The 17,735-nt window shown below is 40.3% G+C and overlaps 1 protein-coding gene across 4 annotated transcripts in view; it reads right to left on the bottom strand.

The window, feature by feature from the left end:
• Positions 1–996: 996 nt before the first annotated feature.
• LOC128266148 (uncharacterized) overlaps positions 997–17,735 on the bottom strand; it is a 30,729-nt gene continuing 13,990 nt past the window's right edge. Inside the window, exons 4-15 of one of the 4 annotated variants that reach the window (XM_053002448.1) lie at positions 15,936–16,177; positions 6,010–6,123; positions 5,792–5,929; positions 5,531–5,668; positions 5,362–5,450; positions 4,392–4,519; positions 4,199–4,318; positions 3,972–4,117; positions 3,724–3,898; positions 3,342–3,664; positions 2,520–2,717; positions 997–2,456 (exon numbers count right to left, since the gene is read on the bottom strand). In XM_053002448.1, coding sequence (XP_052858408.1) covers positions 2,359–2,456; positions 2,520–2,717; positions 3,342–3,664; positions 3,724–3,898; positions 3,972–4,117; positions 4,199–4,318; positions 4,392–4,519; positions 5,362–5,450; positions 5,531–5,668; positions 5,792–5,929; positions 6,010–6,123; positions 15,936–16,177 — 1,909 coding nt within the window. In that variant the 3' untranslated portion in view covers positions 997–2,358. Of the gene's footprint in view, positions 2,457–2,519; positions 2,718–3,341; positions 3,665–3,723; positions 3,899–3,971; positions 4,118–4,198; positions 4,319–4,391; positions 4,520–5,361; positions 5,451–5,530; positions 5,669–5,791; positions 5,930–6,009; positions 6,124–6,988; positions 10,212–15,924; positions 16,178–17,735 lie in introns of those variants that run through there. The other 3 variants (XM_053002449.1, XM_053002451.1, XM_053002450.1) reach the window with 3 other exon arrangements.

The following is a 17,735-nucleotide window of genomic DNA, read 5'->3' as shown; positions in this document are numbered from 1 at the left end:
CCTTTTGTTTTATGTTTAATTAAATAGCAGTTTTTAGAAACATTCGAATACATTTGTGGGTACCGTTTGGAACATCAATAACACGCAAAGGCTCTGACAATGACTTAAGAAGAAAACAAGGGCTGGAAGTGGAGCTGCGTCAGAAATCGAAATGGGGATTGGATTGAGGGGACGGGGACAGTAAAGTGTCTCAGTTTAACAATTGCAAAATAAAGCAGCAAAGCGGCTACCAAACGGAATTTGAGTCCTCGCTGGTGGAGGACAGGCCAAAAAACTGCCCCTTGACTTCGAGTATTATTCGATATATCGTTTGATTCATGTGTCTTTCGGATTTCTTCTTTAAAATGTCATTATTATTTTTTAATATGCTCGTATTTACGTTTTAAAAGCTGACAACAAATGGAAATGCCTATTTAGAGAGGTACACTCAAAAAAATGTTTAATGCTCAGCGGCTGCTACTCCATCCGATGATCATTGTACATTTTGTACATCACGACTACTGATTTGTCTGGCCACAACGATCTGGAGAGCTGCTGTTTCTGTTTCCGGTTCCGGTTCCGATTCTGATTCAAATTCCGATTCCGTTTTCCTAGTGTATTCCTAGTGGGTGTCGGCCACTTTCTGCCTGCTGTTCGAGTTTATAATTCATTATCTTCGTATGTCTATATAAGTGTTGCTGAATGTATACATAGTACTTAGAAAGTAACGCTTATGCTCCGTACGCCACTGTCCATGCTCGTGCTCGTGCTCGTGCCCACCAAGTTTCAATCCTTTCGTCCTTTAGCTAACTAGCATTTAGTTACATATGTATACACACACCGTACCGCGTACCGGGGTCAATTCGCATTACATTCACTATTTACATGGAACTCAAAGTTACGCTTCATAAATTTTGACTAGTTGCCTTGAAGGGGTCTCTCTCTCAGCTCGTGACCTTGCTACTCCTTAATTGATTACCGATACTCGTTATTGGATCGCTTATGTTTTGGAATTCGGGAATTTGGGCAAAAGGCTTGCTTACTACATCGAGAGAAAAATGCTAGTTGTTGAAATCCTTTGGATACACTTGATCATCATTAATTCCTCGTTCGAACCCTAGCAGCACAGCAGATGTTGCCTGGCTGCTTATTCTGCTGCCGCAGCTGTTGTGCTTCTATCAGAGATTTACACAGTTGTTTATTCTAGACCTATATCACCGCTTAATTGTCTTAAACACTCTAATTATTTTAGCGTCCCTCGCCACCGACCTGACATCGTCCGTCTTTCATTCGTTTGGTTGAGTCGTGAGTTGATTTGTGTTGTGTCTTACAAAGTTAGTTGATTGATTATGAAAGTGGTGTGCCTCTACTTATCAAAGTTGCTCGAATTCCTCTTTTTTCTTACATGCCTAGGTATGTTTGCTTGCCAGTATATATAACTATTACAATGAATCATACAATATATGCGTACTTTGCAAGGTATTAATTATGTATTATGAAACCAATGCGATCCTATGCAAAACGTTATTCATTATATATACTCGGTTGTATGTATGTACGATTTTGCGTTACGTTTTTGTACATAAAAATATATTGTATATTTATGCCATATATGTATGACGAGCTGTACGCTGCATAATAATCGAGTGACCAACAATGGACCACCTGCTTGTTTGTACATTTTGAAAGCATCGCGAAAACGGATTTCCTCCGAATACTTTTCGTATTTATATATAGTTAAAACTGTTCTGCCTTCGTTCTGTGTTTCATATGTACTTTGTTGTAGGAAACATTTTGGAAATTATATTAAAAATACACGCCATAAAACACACTACAAGGTGGTTTCGAAAAACAAAACGAATAAGCTTTTAGCTTGTGTTCGTATAGTTCTGATGTCTTTTCTCTGGTTTGTTTTATGTTATCAATGCTTACTGGGTAGTCGTACTATAAATAAATAGCATTTGCAGCATACTTGCGTTAATAGTGGCGCTACTTTTAGTACTAGACGCGTTTTACTAGGCCTAATACAAAAAGCGCTGATCTAAGGCTGTATTGCAAACCATTTTCCATATTGTGTGTGTGCTCCTGCTCGTCTTAATTTATCGAAATCTTTTTTTTATTTTAAGCACTTAGAACTAAACAAAAGTGTGTATCATTACTAAAGGAAAAACAATACATTATGTACAGCCAAACCAGTGCGAAGTGGTTCGATATCGCCTCACACTTACTACACGAAATATACAATAAGTCTTAGATGTGTCTTGTATACATGTCGATCATAATGGGATTTGGTTTTGGGAAAGTAGTGATGTATACATAGCGCTTTGGCTTGTCACGCTTAGATGCCTATGTCAAGTTGTGCTTCTCGGCACTTGTCCCTCAGCTGTGCAGGTGGAGCCATGTCGCCGTCGCCACCAGGAGCATCCAGCTGGCCAGGTTAGTCTGCGCAGCACTGGCTCCCGTTTCACCGCATTTACCTGTGTTTGCAAAATTTGAACGTTAGGTTTTCCGAGTTAAAGTTAATTCGTGCATCTACTCACCCAAAACTGACAGATTGGCCTCTAGATGATGGTCGGGTGGTTTCTGGGAGCCGCGATAGCAGGCATCGCCCACAACCAGTTTGGCGGCGGTGCCCTCAGTGGGTCGATAGGTCAGACAGACTCCGTGCTTGCTGCCCTTGTGCCGAGCTATGATGTAGAAGGTGCTGTTCTCGCTCCAAGATCCGTGACAGGAATACTCTGCAAATGGAAATATGCGCGGTTTTTTATAAATTCTTTCCCCTGATAAAATCGAACTCTTAACTCGTATCTTACATATTACAGAAAAAATGTTCCCTAAGCATATTTTAAACAAATGCAAAGCCCTTGCAGACCTTTCCAAAAACAGGATCAAGGTACCGAAATTCCTGGCTGCTAACAGGCAAGGACTTTTAATTTTACAAATTAAGATTTCATTAAGGAACCCCTGTCGAACGCTGGTCCTTCAAAAAGGAGGTTCAGAGAAGGAAAGACTAACTGGACTATAACTGAAAGTGTTCAGGAAAATTAAGGGTTACAGTGTAAACTCTAAATTATATTTATGTACACATTGCGACGACTTCAAATCAATAGAGTAAGCGCAGAGTATGTAGTTTTTGTCCATACTATAAAATATCATTAACTATAACTAGCATCTTATGTGCTACGTCTTTTCTTGAGTAACATATTAGTTAAATGGAAACAACAAAAAAATAAAAATAAACTTTTTATAGATTTTATTAATTTATTGAGCACAACCTAATCTAGACTTTCAGGGCTTAAGTATACAAACGACGGGATACAATATATAGGATACAATATATAGATAAATTGACATCTTCTTACCCTCTTCCCCATCCACGCTGCACAGTGGACTGACGTCGATCAGGTTTTCCGCCGAACAGCCCACCCAAAGCTGCCGCTGGGCATTGTAGTTGGGCACACATCCCGGTACATCACGTCGATTCCTCGTGGCCACAAATCCCACGCTCGTATCGCTGCTGTTGACCTTTTCCAGGACCAACGCCTGCTGCTGCTGCTGCTGCTGCTGCTGCTCCTGCGGATCCTTTGGCGCGTTGCGTCGACTGCGAACGGGCAGGCCTCGAGTATTGGCATGCCAGGAGCCGCGCTCCATGCGCTCCGCGTTGCGGAAACTCAGCGAACTGTGTCTGTAACCACGGAAATAGATTGAGAAATGCCAGAGGTGGCGGCCATGAAGCGGACATACCCCTTATGCCCAAAATTTCCCGAGTCAGCGCCCTCGTGGTGATGATGTCCGTGGCCCAGATGCGACTTGCCGTTGTGATTGCGCTTGTGGCGCGTGGCCAGATACGGCGGTCCGATGGCGCCTCGTAGCGTGTAGATGCCCTCCATGGGACAAATGGCCAGGTCCGGGTTGCTGGCTAAAAAAGCGAAATAAACAAACAAGCGTTTGAGAAGACGGAGGCGCAGAGGCGCTATGTCGGTGCAATTTACCCAGCAAGGTAATGTAGGCCATCTTATTGATGTCAAAGTGATCCGGTGCACAGGCGTCCTCCAGGCGAATGGCCGGCTTGCCCGTCTGTATCTCGATGACGAACGTGTCCCGGCGGTAGAACATCATGCACATGAATCCCGATTGGCTGCGGGCACAAAGGGGGTAGAGGACATTAAATCGATGGGGGGGGGGGGGGGGGGGGCATTTTCAATTTGGGGCCACTTACCACCCGGTGGTGTAGTGCACCACGGCCATCATTTCGGTCGGGGTCTGTTTATTTATTTGCTCACAGAGCGCACGTGTCTCCATATAGCCGTTGGGCTTAATAATGTGCACGGACCCGTCGCTGCAAAACGGGAACGTTGGGGTTCAGGCCCGGTTTGGATGACAACTTGGCCGCAGGCCTGATTGCTACTCACTTGGAATGATAATTGTAGACGGCATTGCCCATAAGGGCGTGCCAGTGGCGCGGACCCTTGAACCAGGCCGGGAAGTCGCAGCGCTCGGCGATGGGCGGTTTTCGCAGCGACATGATGCGCGAGCCGACCTGTGGGCGGGAGTTAGTTGGATTAGCTGCTGGGCGTGGTTAAATAGCACTCAAAATAAAATGCTAGAACTCGGCTATATTAAATGCAGGACAAACTAAAGAGCAAAATCCGAACATATTTGTTGACTTTAATTAAAAGTTTAATAAATTGCTAGCTTTTTTATACCCGTTACTCGTAGGGTGAAAGTGTGTATTGTATTCGTTGAAAAGTATGTAACAGGTAGAAGAAAACGTTTCCGACCCTATAAAGTATACACATTCTTGATAAGGATCAATAGCCGAGTCAATCTAGATCTCGGAAACTATAAATACTAGAGGTGTGGGGTTTGAAATGCAGATTCTATTAATTCTTGCGCAGCGTAAGTTTATTTCACACCTACAAATCGTGAAAGTATGTACTGTTACTCTGAGTCACGATAGACCGTAGATATTGGACTCCGTGTGTTCCTTTTGGTCATATCTATGGGTAGACACAAGAATTTTCAAAATCGATCTATTATTTTAAAAGTTATAAGGGTTATTAAGTCCTCTGTCGCTGCTCTGCTGCTGCTCTGCCGGTAATCGTTGCAGTAAAGAGACAGAACGAAAGAGCAAATATCGGGTGGCAGGGATGCTGCGCGCTCTTAGCTTCTAATATAGACTTTGCAGTTCGACAGTTTGGGTGGCGCCCAAACTTCGATTGTTTTGTATGATAATTTTAAATTTCTAGAACAGTGCCTTTTAAAACAAACACTTTCTTTTCAAAGCCCGTTTACCATCAAAGTTGCACCATAATTTTTCTGAGTGCAGTTAAATGAAAATGGCGGGAGAACGCGGTGGGGGATGGCTGCGAAAATGCTTACCTCGGCACTGTCTAAGCCATTGCAAGTGGCGTCGCCGGATTGGGCCAGCTTATATTCGGCATCCTTCGAGCTGGACATGCTGGGGCCGCCTGCAAAGGGTACGAATGTACGGGTATTAGGGCCCAAACAAAAGTTCATCTTGTTTGCCCGGGGGCTGGCTGCTGCTTACCCATCAGCGAGGAGATTTTCTCGTAGACAAAGCAGCGATAGCGCTCCTCGTTCGAAATGGCGTGATGATGCGAGACCAGGCCGACCAAGTAGCGTGAGTTGCCGTCCTTCCAGGTTGCCAGGCACGTCAGCTCCTCAACTGCAGCCGGAACACCGAAAAGGAAGGAAGGAAGGATGTTCGTCTTGAACTCCGGCCAGAAAGGCAAGGCAATGCAAGGCAATGCAAGGCAGACGATGAGTCATTGTCACCGGCGAGACTTACCCGTACTCTCGGTGCCCTGGACATCGGGACAGGCCTGGAAGCTCAACAGGAGGCGACTCTCCTCCGTGCAGCTCTCAATGTTGGACACCGGCGACTTGCACTCCCCGTGACCCCGATTGTACGTGAAGATGAAGGGTCCTGCGGGCGAGGATGAAGTGAAGGGTGAAGTGGATCCCTGCGTTTCTGAACTGCCCCCCGGGCGCTATGCTGGTACTCACCCTTGAGCGGACACTTGACCGGCTCGGCGCTCTCCCGGAAAAGCGAGTAGAGCAGGGCATCGCCCGGTATCTGGTCGCAGAGATTCTGTAAAGTCTCACGGCCCTTGCAAAAGTCTGGGGGACATGATTATTTTAAAAGCACAAATAAAAATTCAATTAATGCAAATCGCAAATTAGGTTGTCGTTGAACACAGAACACACAGAAGAAGGAAAAATAGTACAAAGTACATAGTAATAGTGGTAGTAGTAGCAGTATTAGTAGTAGAAAGTAGTAAGGTTTAGTGGGAGCAGAGTAGGTAAGTGGTAAACTGTACTAAGTAATAGCAAAACATTAAAGTAAGGGCATGGTTGAAAGGAAATCAAATCTACAAAGGGCTAAGGATGTGAAAAATATGTTTTATTTATTATTTTTTGTTTGTTTTATTTTTTTTTTCAACTTTTGTTGAGTGCCGCACTGGAAGCTGCACTGCTGTTGCGAACTCTGCTCCGCCAGGGCCATCGCCAAGCACGCCATTTAAATTGCACAGAAATTTGTTTAATTAAGTGGCCGCTGAGGCTGATGGTCCGGGAGAAAATTGTGCAAATAAATGACGAAATGAAGCTTTAAATCAGCAGAAATGTCGCAAGTCGAGCGCTGCGAGTTGCTGGCTGCGTGTAAAGGCAACGGCAAAGGCAAAGGCAAAAGGCAAGTTGCCACCGCGGTCATGCCCCCAGTTTCGAGCTTCAAGTGCGGCACAAAGTGGAGAAACAACAACAATTTCTGTGGAAATGTGTAAAAAGCAGCGGTAAGTACAATACATAAGTCAGATAAGTATGTAAGTTTCAAAAAAACAAAAAAAAAGCAAACAAACCGAAGGCGGTAAGGAACAACAAACCAAAGACTTATGACGTTCACAGAAATAACTTAAAGACAAGAGTTTTTCATTTTCAGCGGCGCTTCCTTGGGCTGTGGAATTGCACTGCCCAACTTCTGTATTGTAAACTCAACTGAAAGGCACGACACGTTCAAAAAAAAAAAAAAAAATGAAACGAAAAGCAAAAACACACACTTGGTTCATCTTGTTCTTCCGGCTCTGAAACCAAAAGCATGGGATCTGGATTGGGATTCGGATTGAGAATGAGTTGGGGGGTTAGGGGGTTGGGGGTTTCGGGAAATGGGAAATGGAAAATGGGCGGAGTAACAGAGGCGGTTAAGGTTGTAAAATAATGTTAGTGCCTGGTAGGGCTGTATATAAAAGGTATTTGTTGCTAGAGCAAGCATAACATTTGAATCAACTAAAAAATAATAACAAACATTTACTCATGATGAATAAATTGGGTAATCGGTAGTTTCTGGTTTTTATGGCAAACGCGAGAGATATATATGTGGCATATATATGTTCTTTTGGTAAAGGGTCCTCTCTTTTTTCTTTTTCTTTTTGTTTTTTTCTTTTTTCTTTTTAACTGGTAAGAGTTGTAGAGTTATTGTAAAAGTTAATTGTAACTAAAATCCGTTTCGTATAAGTATACATCAGCAGATACAGATATGGTCATAATATATACATAAAACACATTCAGGCATTGTTCTGAATAGTACAAAATGTTTACAGCTAAAAAGGCACACAACAAACGGTTTCGTATTTGGTTTTCGTAAACTTTTTTTTTCAACAAATTGAATTGTTTCAGTTTGTTCTTTAGCAATACACAGGCTACGACAAGGAACTCAAAAACAGGCACACGCAGAGTCGCAAAAAGAGTAACAAATTATGGAAAAATACCAATTATGTGTGTGTTGTGGTGTAAAAAGCCAGGATATGCAGGATACACACGGGTGTAATCGACTTTAGTGGGGGTTGGGTATACGATACCGGCCTTGTGTCGTATTTGAGTAATGATTGTAATTAAGTAGCAACTACACTTTATGAGTTATACAAGGCACAAAAGAAAGGTGTAGGGTGGGCGTGGCAGTGTCTGGATGTATGAGCGTATGAGCGTATGAGTGTATGAGTGCATGAGTGTCGTGTGTCATGTGTCATATGTGTGTGGGTGTCGGATGTTTTTCATAATATTTTTTAGTTGGAGTGTGTGTGCGTGTAATGGTCAAATTCTACGGAGAAGCGTTTGTAGCATATATATGGGAGTATATCATGACAAGGCAAAAAACGACATCACAGACATGGAAAAAACGTAAGAAAAAACTGGAAAATAAATTATAATACTTTAGCAGTTGGTTTTCGGTATTCTCTTTACGATTTATTTGTTTTGTTTTGTTTTTTTTTTTTTGGTTTTGTGGTCGGACCGACCGTTAAGCGCAGAGTTATATTAGATAGCCGGACTAAATTACAGTAGAGTAGAGTAGTGGCCCAAAACATTCTAACGCACACGCACAACAAACAACACTTAGAACGAACGCAATGATAAATGAGAGACACACACAGCTAGAAAGAAGAAGGAACAAAGGATTGAACCAACCAACGAACGAACAAACGACACAATCGTAACTTATGAGTAACCGAGAGCAGAAATTGTTGAGTTTCATGTTAAAATTACATTAATTAAATTACACACATGTATGTACAGAACGGAGGGGAAACCGAAAACAGAATAGAAACTAATTAAACAGCAACAAAGCAACTGAGGAAACCAAAAACAACCGAGGAGGAATCGAACTCAAAAGGACACAAACACGGACACACAGAAAAGGAAAGAACAACACAGAATGGTGAACCCATAGAGCAAATAGTAGTACGAATAGTAGTAGTAGGTTAGGTAGTAGTAAGGTAAAGTAGTAGTAGGTTGTTAGGTTAGGTAGAATGTAGTAAGAAGAAAGTACAATAAGTAATTGATAAATGAGACAATTATACTAGCGGTCACCGGGCAGCCCATCCCAACATTTCATCATCATATACAAAGATGTACTCGATATATATTCGTGGCTAAATATATATCACTTTTCTTTCATTTTTGGTTGTGGTTCGTTTTTTTTTTTTTTTTCTCATAGGCATGTGCAAAGGAGCACAAAATTTAGCTGAAATCCTTTTGTATTAGACATCCACGAAATTGATATAGAAAACAAAGTATGACAGAGAGTGGGTAAAAGTAATGAGCGCATGGCTTTCTATACAGATGTGTCTCGAGTTCGCTTTCGTAGGCTCTATGGAAACAAATGATTTTTCCTGTTTTAAATCCTTTTTCATTAAAGCGAAAACAGAAATCAAAAGCGGGAGTTGTGAGGGATTGTGGTGGGGATTTCGGGTGCGGTTGGGTGCATATTAGGGATCGGACAACTGAGGAAACTTAACAAACCGTTAAATGAAATTCGAAAGGCATTCTTTGAAATGGAATGGACGTTTGGGATGTACGATTTCCAAGAGCTTGGCAGACTTAATCTGATTAAGAAAAACAAGGCAAAGAATTATTTCGAAAACATTATTAATCATAATAAGGAGATTTACAAACCGTTCGCTCGGATCACAATCAAATTTGAAGTTTTAAGTGAGAAAAGAATGGTAAACTTAGAGGTATGGGTTATATATTACAAGTGTGTTTATGTACATATGTACATCTCTTCATGCACCGCTACCAATCTTGGAAATCCTACTTTCAGCTTCGTCGAAGGCCGAAGCTCCTGAATTGGGTTTGTCATAATTTTTTGGGTTTAGTTTCGCTCGCTCATGGTTTTACTGTACAAAGTTGATGATGATTTTTGATTTTTTGTTAGCAGTGGATTAATATAAACATTAATAATCATAATCATGTACAAATACAAAGAGTTATATATAATATTCAAAAAACAAAATCAAAGCGTCTCAATTGGTGACAACGAACAGTATCTCAAAAGTAAACTGAAAATTAAATCAATCAGTAGTAAATATGTATGTAAGTATGTATGTACCAACAAACAAACACAATTAAATATCTGTACAAGAGAATATATGGAATTTGGACCTTTATTTACAGCGTTGTGTGTTATTGTCATTGTTCATATTCACATTTATACAACTGTCGTTTACGTTGAGGTTGTTGCTTTTGCTTCTGCTTCTGCCTCGACTTCGGATTCTGATTCTGATTCTGATTCTGCTTCTGCTGATGGTGATTATTTTATGTGGCTACGGGTATTTATTGTTTGCAGTTCTGTCGAATTTAGCTTTAATGCACGAGGCTATATTTATGGTATGCAGCTCTCTACACTCCCCAGTAATTCGGCAAGGGGCCCAAGGAAGCTAGACACGCAAAGATAAGTGAGCCGAGCATAAAAATAATAAATAAGTATCAACAAAACACAGAGCCTAGCCGTAACCGTAACAAAACAAGGCATACAAATTAAGACGAATGAGGTTTATGGCACGAATTTTATGCGCATACAATACTACGAATATATATACATTTGTACATACACGTATAGACGTGTATCCACGAAATTGACAATGGTACCGTGGCGGATGGCAAATAACCGGGCCAAAGTGGAACCGACCACGACGGTACGGATCTGAATGGAGCGACAACAAATTAATAGAACAAACGGGCACCGACGACAACCAAAACGGGCAAAAAATGAATGAGCACATAAAATATTGCATAAATAAATGAAATGAATTGAAATGAAATGAAAATGGCAATGCGAAAATATATGTATGAGAGTGTGTGGGCACCGAGAACACACGAAAACAACAATTGGCAACACACCGTGTTTGGCCAAAAGCGTTGGTAGATTTTACGGGGCCAGAACCCGGGGAAAACACTCGAAATTGGTTGACACCCCGGGCGCCTGACGCCACTGAATCGCCCCGGAATCGGAATCCGGCTCTGTTCCCGGGTGTCCCTAGGTAAATAAGTTTTTATGCTCGGTATTTGGTATTCGCGCTGTACATATAAATATATATAGGTATATATGTATATACGCGGCGAAAACTGTACCAACTCACGCAGGGGCTGGCTGCCCTCCTCCAGCCCCCCCAAAAAAAAAGGCGGAAAACGAAGGAAAAGTGGGCACATGAAAATGCCAAAAACTATATAAAATAAAATAAAACTCGGTGTCGGACTAGGTTCGGGGTTGAGTTGGTTTGGTTTGGTTTGGTTTGGGTTGTGTTTCTGCGCCTTCTGGCCTGGCTAACAAATTACCCAGTCAACGTTCAGGTGGAAACTCCCACCCAAACACCCACTCTTCCACCCACCCACACGCACACCCACACCCACACCCACACACAAGCCATGGAATGGCAATGCCCTGTTATGTGTGCGTGTTGTTATTGTTCATGATTTTCCCTTTTTTTCTCGTTGGCTGGCATAAAGGCATGGCGCAAACATTTTTACCGACATTTGATTAAATTTAAATATCCTTGCACCCAAATTGGCAAAAGCATGTCCTGTTATGTTGTAACACCAAATAATATAAAGGAAATTATGAGGGCGCAAAGAATGCGAATATACGCTGAACGCCGAAAAAGATAAACTCATAATAAAATGCCCAAAAAAACTGCGGGAGACTGCAAAGAATTATCGTTGAATATTTTCCCAAAAAAAAAAAAGAAGAAAAACTCAAGAAGCGATGGGGAGGGCAACCTTCTGAAAACGGCAAGTGCTCGGATGCCGTAGTTTTGCTTAATTATTTTAATTATTTTTATATACCGCCTACGCTTTAGCGCTGCAATTAAAACGCTGCGGCCTGGCCTTCATTGAGTGCCCATCACCCCAACCTAGGCTTATTTTTTATTCCCAGGGTTTTTCGCTTTTTGCAGGTGAAGTGGAAGGTAGCTGGAAGTGAAATTGGTATGCAAATACTGCCTGGCAGCCCGTCACAGGCTACACAAAATGTCTGGCTAAAAGCGCTCGCCAACTAAAAAGCGGTAAACATAATTAAGGGGGGCAGTGCCAGTGGGATAGGGGGAGGGGGAAGGGGGCGGCGTGCCGGTCGAATGGCTAGTGATACGAACGTACTACCGTGTGTAGTTTGTACTCGAAAATGCAATTTAAATGGCAGTTAGCAAGCGCCCCGAAGTATGCAATTGCTTTTGATGGCTCGCATTGGATTATCATTGATGCCAATGAATCGAAGGTTTCAGGAATCGGGCAGCCGACTTGTTCATTTGATTGGCAGCTCGCTTACACGCACTTTGCTGCTTTCAATTATTTAAAATCCACAAATCCAAATAATTGAATGATAGCAATACTATACAACTTCACTTATAGTTGGATTCTTTCAAAACTCATACTCCGCTAATTATTTGTATTATTTTATTATTGCCAATAAAATATTCAATACGGCCTAAATCTGATCCTCAAAATTATTTTAATGACTGATAAAGTATTAACCGTATCTAGAGATTAACATTTTCCCTCAAAATAAAGATACTAACCACAATGTCTTGAGGCTTACAATCACTTTATTGGTTGCCTACCTATTATGTACCTATTGTGTTGACCATAAGTGTGTATTGCCTTGTGTGTGTGTGTGTGTGAGAGGAAAACCTTGCATATCCTTTGATGCCCGACACAAGTGAAAACGACACTACATTAGCCTTATAGCAATTAACAAGGCTTTTCCTGCTAATCCCATATGTACAAGTTTTCAGTAATTGAAACTGTCGACTGTCTAAGCCCAATTACAGTCTGCCAAGCCAGAATACATTGTTTCCTCGTGTGTTTGGTGTTGGTGGCCATAAAAAAGACTGAAACTGTCTTAATTGAAAGCAACTTTATAATGCCTTTGGTGAGATTCTCAATTTAAAGCGCATTAAAATTGCCTTAATGTAACTCCTAAAGGATGAGCGCCGTGGGGCTTGCTCTTTTATCCAAAACTGAAATTTAATCTCACGTTTGTGTGCGCACTTGTGTGACAATCTAAACAAATAATGATTTAATAAAGAACAAGCACACACACACGCAACTCCATTGTACTATTGATACCATTGTTTTACGGTCTGCTAATCAAAACCAACTCGACCCCGCCCCCGCCCCCGCCATCGACTTCGCTCCTGAATTATAAATGAGACCTAAAACTCTCGTTTAATATTTAAACAAAATCAAATCAAGGAAAAGCGGAAGGCTGGCAACACGAGGCAGCCAAGACAGCCAGTCAGGCAGTCAGCCAGTCAGCCAGTCAAACAGACTGTCAGACAGTCAGGCAGTCGGACTCGAGCTCCAGCTCGGAAATATCAAGTGGAAAATATCAAATTGTGAGGCCAGGACCCGATGGGTGGTGGCAGGTCGTGGGCGTGGGAGTGGGCGTGGCATGGCGTAGCGTTTTTCAAATGCGAAGCCAACTGTCTGACTGCGCTCTGGGCCAAGAGCTCGCCACTTAAACTAATTTGATTTCTATTGAGGCAAACAAATAATAAATAATGAATTTACATTTCTATGCGTGTCCGGGTGGATTGCGTTGCCATGACGGATCTGGATCTGGATCTGAATCTGAATCCGGCTGGAGGAGAGGAGAGGAGAGGTTAAGTGAGCATGTAAGAAGGTCGAGCGGCGGTGCGACTGGCATTATGTGCACCGAGTCTACTACTGGGCTGCCTGGTAATTAGGTGCACTGCGAGCTCGAGCTCGCTACCTTATTATAAACTAAGCGGATTGCACTTATTAACGACGCGTTATGAATGCAAATAAAATGTTTGCGAACGGAATACTTTCGGATAATTGCTGCGAGCACTTCGAGTCCCTTCCCAACGAAGTGAAAACACTTTGACACTCGGTGTCAAGTTTCCAATTTCCATTTTCGACCTATAAATAAATCAGGGGCCAGCAACTAAAGCAAGTGGGTTGTAAATGTGATGCCAGATAAAGCAAAAAAAAAAAAAAATTGTATAAACAAACTTAGGCAATAATTCTTCGACTGCTTGCCATAGTACTGAAACTTATTGGAAATTCAATACACTCCCCTGCCGTCAAAATCTTTATTTGAATAGGTTTCGGGAAACTGGTTCAAGACTTCACGGCTTCAATGCTCGTACCTCTGTGTCGGTTTCTGATGGATGCTCGTCGTGTCCGGTGTGGTGGTCTTTGGTTTTGTCATGATTGAAGGTGAGATTTATTTACAAATGAGTGGATAGGTCGCATCTCTGGGGTCGCAACTAAATACAAGTTTGTTTTGTAAATACAAATGTGTGGGTGCTCATTTGGGGTTCGGTTTGCTTTGTTTGCTATGCAGAACTATACAGATGGGAACAAACGCGAAACGAACTGTACAAGAACTTAGCAGCGGCTGTTTAAAATGTACAAAATTTCAAATATGCAAATTTCAAAACCAAAATCCAATCAAATTTCTCATGTGTGTGCACACCTCTATTTGTTATTATTCATCTCTCGATATTGGAAGCAAAAACACACTGGCACACACTCTCGCACACGTATTTTAACTTCGAATTGCTCTAAATTGATTTGTAGTTGTAGTTTTAGTTTGGGTTTTAGTTTTGGTTTTGGTTTTTAGGTTTGGAAAGATATGTTGCTGTTGTTGAAATTGTTGAAAATGTTGAAGGAAGGAAAGTATACATATCATATAAATATTGAATAGAGTTTGCAAATATATATGGATATATATTTAGATATATGTAAATGTTTGGTAATAAAAAATAGATAAGAAACAAACAATTGATTTTTCAGTCTCATGTTCCGGGTTTTCTTTTATATATTTACACAATTTGTTTTTCGCTTGTATTTGTTAATTATTTACATTTAAGATGAACCAAAAAATGCACAAAACCAAAGGAGAAAGGAAACTAAAAAAGAGAGAAACAAAAATTCTTAACTAAAACTGGTTATAGTTTCCTGTTTTGCCTATTTTCTTCTCTTGATTAGATTGGGAGTTTGCCTTTTTGTTCCGATTCAATTGGATTTGGAATAAGAATTAAAGACTGCTCGCTGTTTTCCTTTGTCTAGATGGTTTTTGTATTTTGAATATACTGAGTAGAACCAATTGTTGTTTTGGCCCTCGGTTTCGGTTTCGGTTTCAGTTTGGCTTTAATTGGTTGCTCTGTTGGGAGGGGTTAATCTGCTAATCCGCTAATACGCTTGAAAATCGCAACTAAGTAGCTTAATTGGATTGACACTAACTTTAGGTATTGGGTAATATTAATAGTGGTACGAGTAGTTAAAGTTGTAGCTTTTCGGGATAAATTGCAACGTGTGTATGTTGAGGAAAATATACAGTTCATTTTGGTTTTGTTATCGGTTTTCTAGGTGGTTATATATATATTTTTTGTGGTTAGATATGTACTTCTTTTTGATTGATAGATTGAGTGGTTATTCATTGTTGATTGATTGGTTGATTGCTTGATTAAAGTGAGGTGAGTTCGAGATATACAGAGAGAGAGAGGTAGAGAGAGGACCCTTGCCATGACAAACGTAAACAAAGTAGAGTTATTTTTATTCATTTCGTATGCAGAGTAATTGTTGTTTGAGACTATTTACAAGTTTGGTTTGGTTTGGTTTCGTTTTTTTATTTTTTTTTTGTTTTGTTTTGTATAATAAACAAAAGGTTGCTTTAAAAATCATACAAGAACTGAAACCAAAACTAAAGAAAGTTCAAATCAAAGAAAAAGAGAAAATCAATAAAAACTTATCAGAAATACCGAAATAATCACTTAAAATCCTGCGTTTTTTTTGTGTGTCTTTTCAAAAGTGTTAAAAAATTGAGAACGTGTTTTTGGTTATTTTTTTTTTGCTTTTCAGTTGATCATTTGACAGAACGAAAAACTTTTGTATTCTCGTTTTGAGTGAAATGAAAATAGCGCATAAATGAAAAGGTTAGGTTAGTCATGTTGGTTAACTAAAGGAGCATTTCGAAATATGTAAAACAAAAGGTTAAAATAATAACAGTTAACTGGTATTTTTAGATAGCGAGTTAGGAGATAGAGTCTTTGTATTTTCATTTTAGTTTGCTTGCTTTGCTTATAACTTATTATAGAAAGAGATATAGATATAGAGAAAAATATAAAGTTAATGCTTACAATCATTCATATCGTCATTGGATCTCATTATGTACTGATCCGATGAAGATAGTCTTGAATGCCCGTTCGTATTGGGATGAGCTCCCCCCCTATGATCACTTTGTTTATTAGAGCTACGCATCGCCAGTGCAGATGGGTTCGACTGATGCATATACATACTATCACCTTCGCACTCACTTTCTTTATATTGGAGCACATTTTTATGCTTCTCATAGATAACCAGGCAACGATGACATCCTTTCCTAAAAAAGTTTTTGGTTGCAACGAAAAGTTTTGTATTCGGTATTTGGTATTTGGTATATAGTATTGCTTGTATATAGTATAATGGTTATGTGGTTCAACATTCATGTTTCTGGTTGGGTATACTTTGGTTCGGTGGTGTGGGATGTGTTGGCTTGTTTTCGGGTTCTTGGCGCAATCGACAAACAAAATGGTTGGTAAACTAAGGCTAAGGCTTTGACCGGGAATTCTGAAAGTCCCTCCGTGTGTTTGTGTGAATGGTATCGGAAAAGAAATATCTTAGGTATATTTACTGGGTGCAAAACAAGGAGAATCACACTGAAGCGATACCCCGTCGCCTACTTTCAAATATCTTTCGATGTACTCTTGCCGAACTGGTACAAAATATACATCTGATGATCCCAGAAGTGTGGTCCAAAATCGAAAGTGGATAATATCTCAAGAAAGAGTGACTAACTTGAAGTGTTTCGACTTTGCCCACGTTTTAGTATGTTATTTTCCATTGAAAAGCGATTACTAAGTTGATGTTTTATTTCGAGTAGAAGTAATTAAATGATCATCGAAAGAAACTCAAAGGACGTACACTTAATAACACAAGAAACTCACAAAATATATGTTGTGATGTAAAAATAGTTTGAATACATATTTATTCGTATAGATAAGTTGATAACGTTTCAAAATAAACTGTTTCACATTGGGTTTTGTTTGATTTTTATTGTGGTTGGGCATAATGTAGGGGTTCTGTTAGTTTCCTAGTTGTCAAGAAGTTGTTGGGACTTGGTTTGGTTTTGATATGTTTACGATATTTATTGGTATACGACAAAAACTTGTACAGAACAAAACGAATGCAAGCCGGAGGAGAGGGCGTGGCAAAAAGTGAATTAAATATGGATACAGTCCCCGCCTTCGCCTCCAGCAGCACAGCAAAAAGGCCAATACTATTTAAAGAGTAAGAGTAAGGCAGCGAAAAAATCAAAAAACATTTTCACAATTCAGCTACAACCGAAAATCTTAGCTTACGGATAGGATTATTTATATGTTTATTAAGTATTTATAAGCATAAACATGGCAAAACGAAAAATTTAAAATGATCTCCACTTGGGTAACTTATTGTTTTCCTTTTTTTGTGGGTACGTCTTATTTTTTCGCATTGAGGAAAGCAGCTTAAGAGGGTTTTAATTGTTTTTCACATAGCTCTTTACGACTAAAAAACATTCATACGAAAGAAAACAAAAGAGGAACTCCAGACCAAAGCAAAAGAAATGGCATGGGAGCGCAGTACAAAAAGCAATTTTCCTTTAAATGTCTTCGGTTTTCGTTTCGTTTTAAATGAAAAATCATCGGAAGGAAAGTGGGCAGCAACAAACGCAGCTGCTAGGTGGGATGAATGGTTGAGTAGCACAGTCATAGAGTAGTCAAAAAGGCAGTTTTCTAAATTAAAAACACAATACGTGGGTCCGTAAAAAGTTTGATTTAAATTTTAGCTCTAACTCAGTAGCATTTACATTACGAATGGGTTCACAAACACAAGCACGGATATATCTATCGGGCGATATACAC

The sequence above is a fragment of the Drosophila gunungcola genome, chromosome 3R (genome assembly GCF_025200985.1).
Source record: "Drosophila gunungcola strain Sukarami chromosome 3R, Dgunungcola_SK_2, whole genome shotgun sequence".
Taxonomy (NCBI): Eukaryota; Metazoa; Arthropoda; class Insecta; order Diptera; family Drosophilidae; genus Drosophila; species Drosophila gunungcola.
This window is presented reverse-complemented; position numbering and strand designations above follow the sequence as displayed.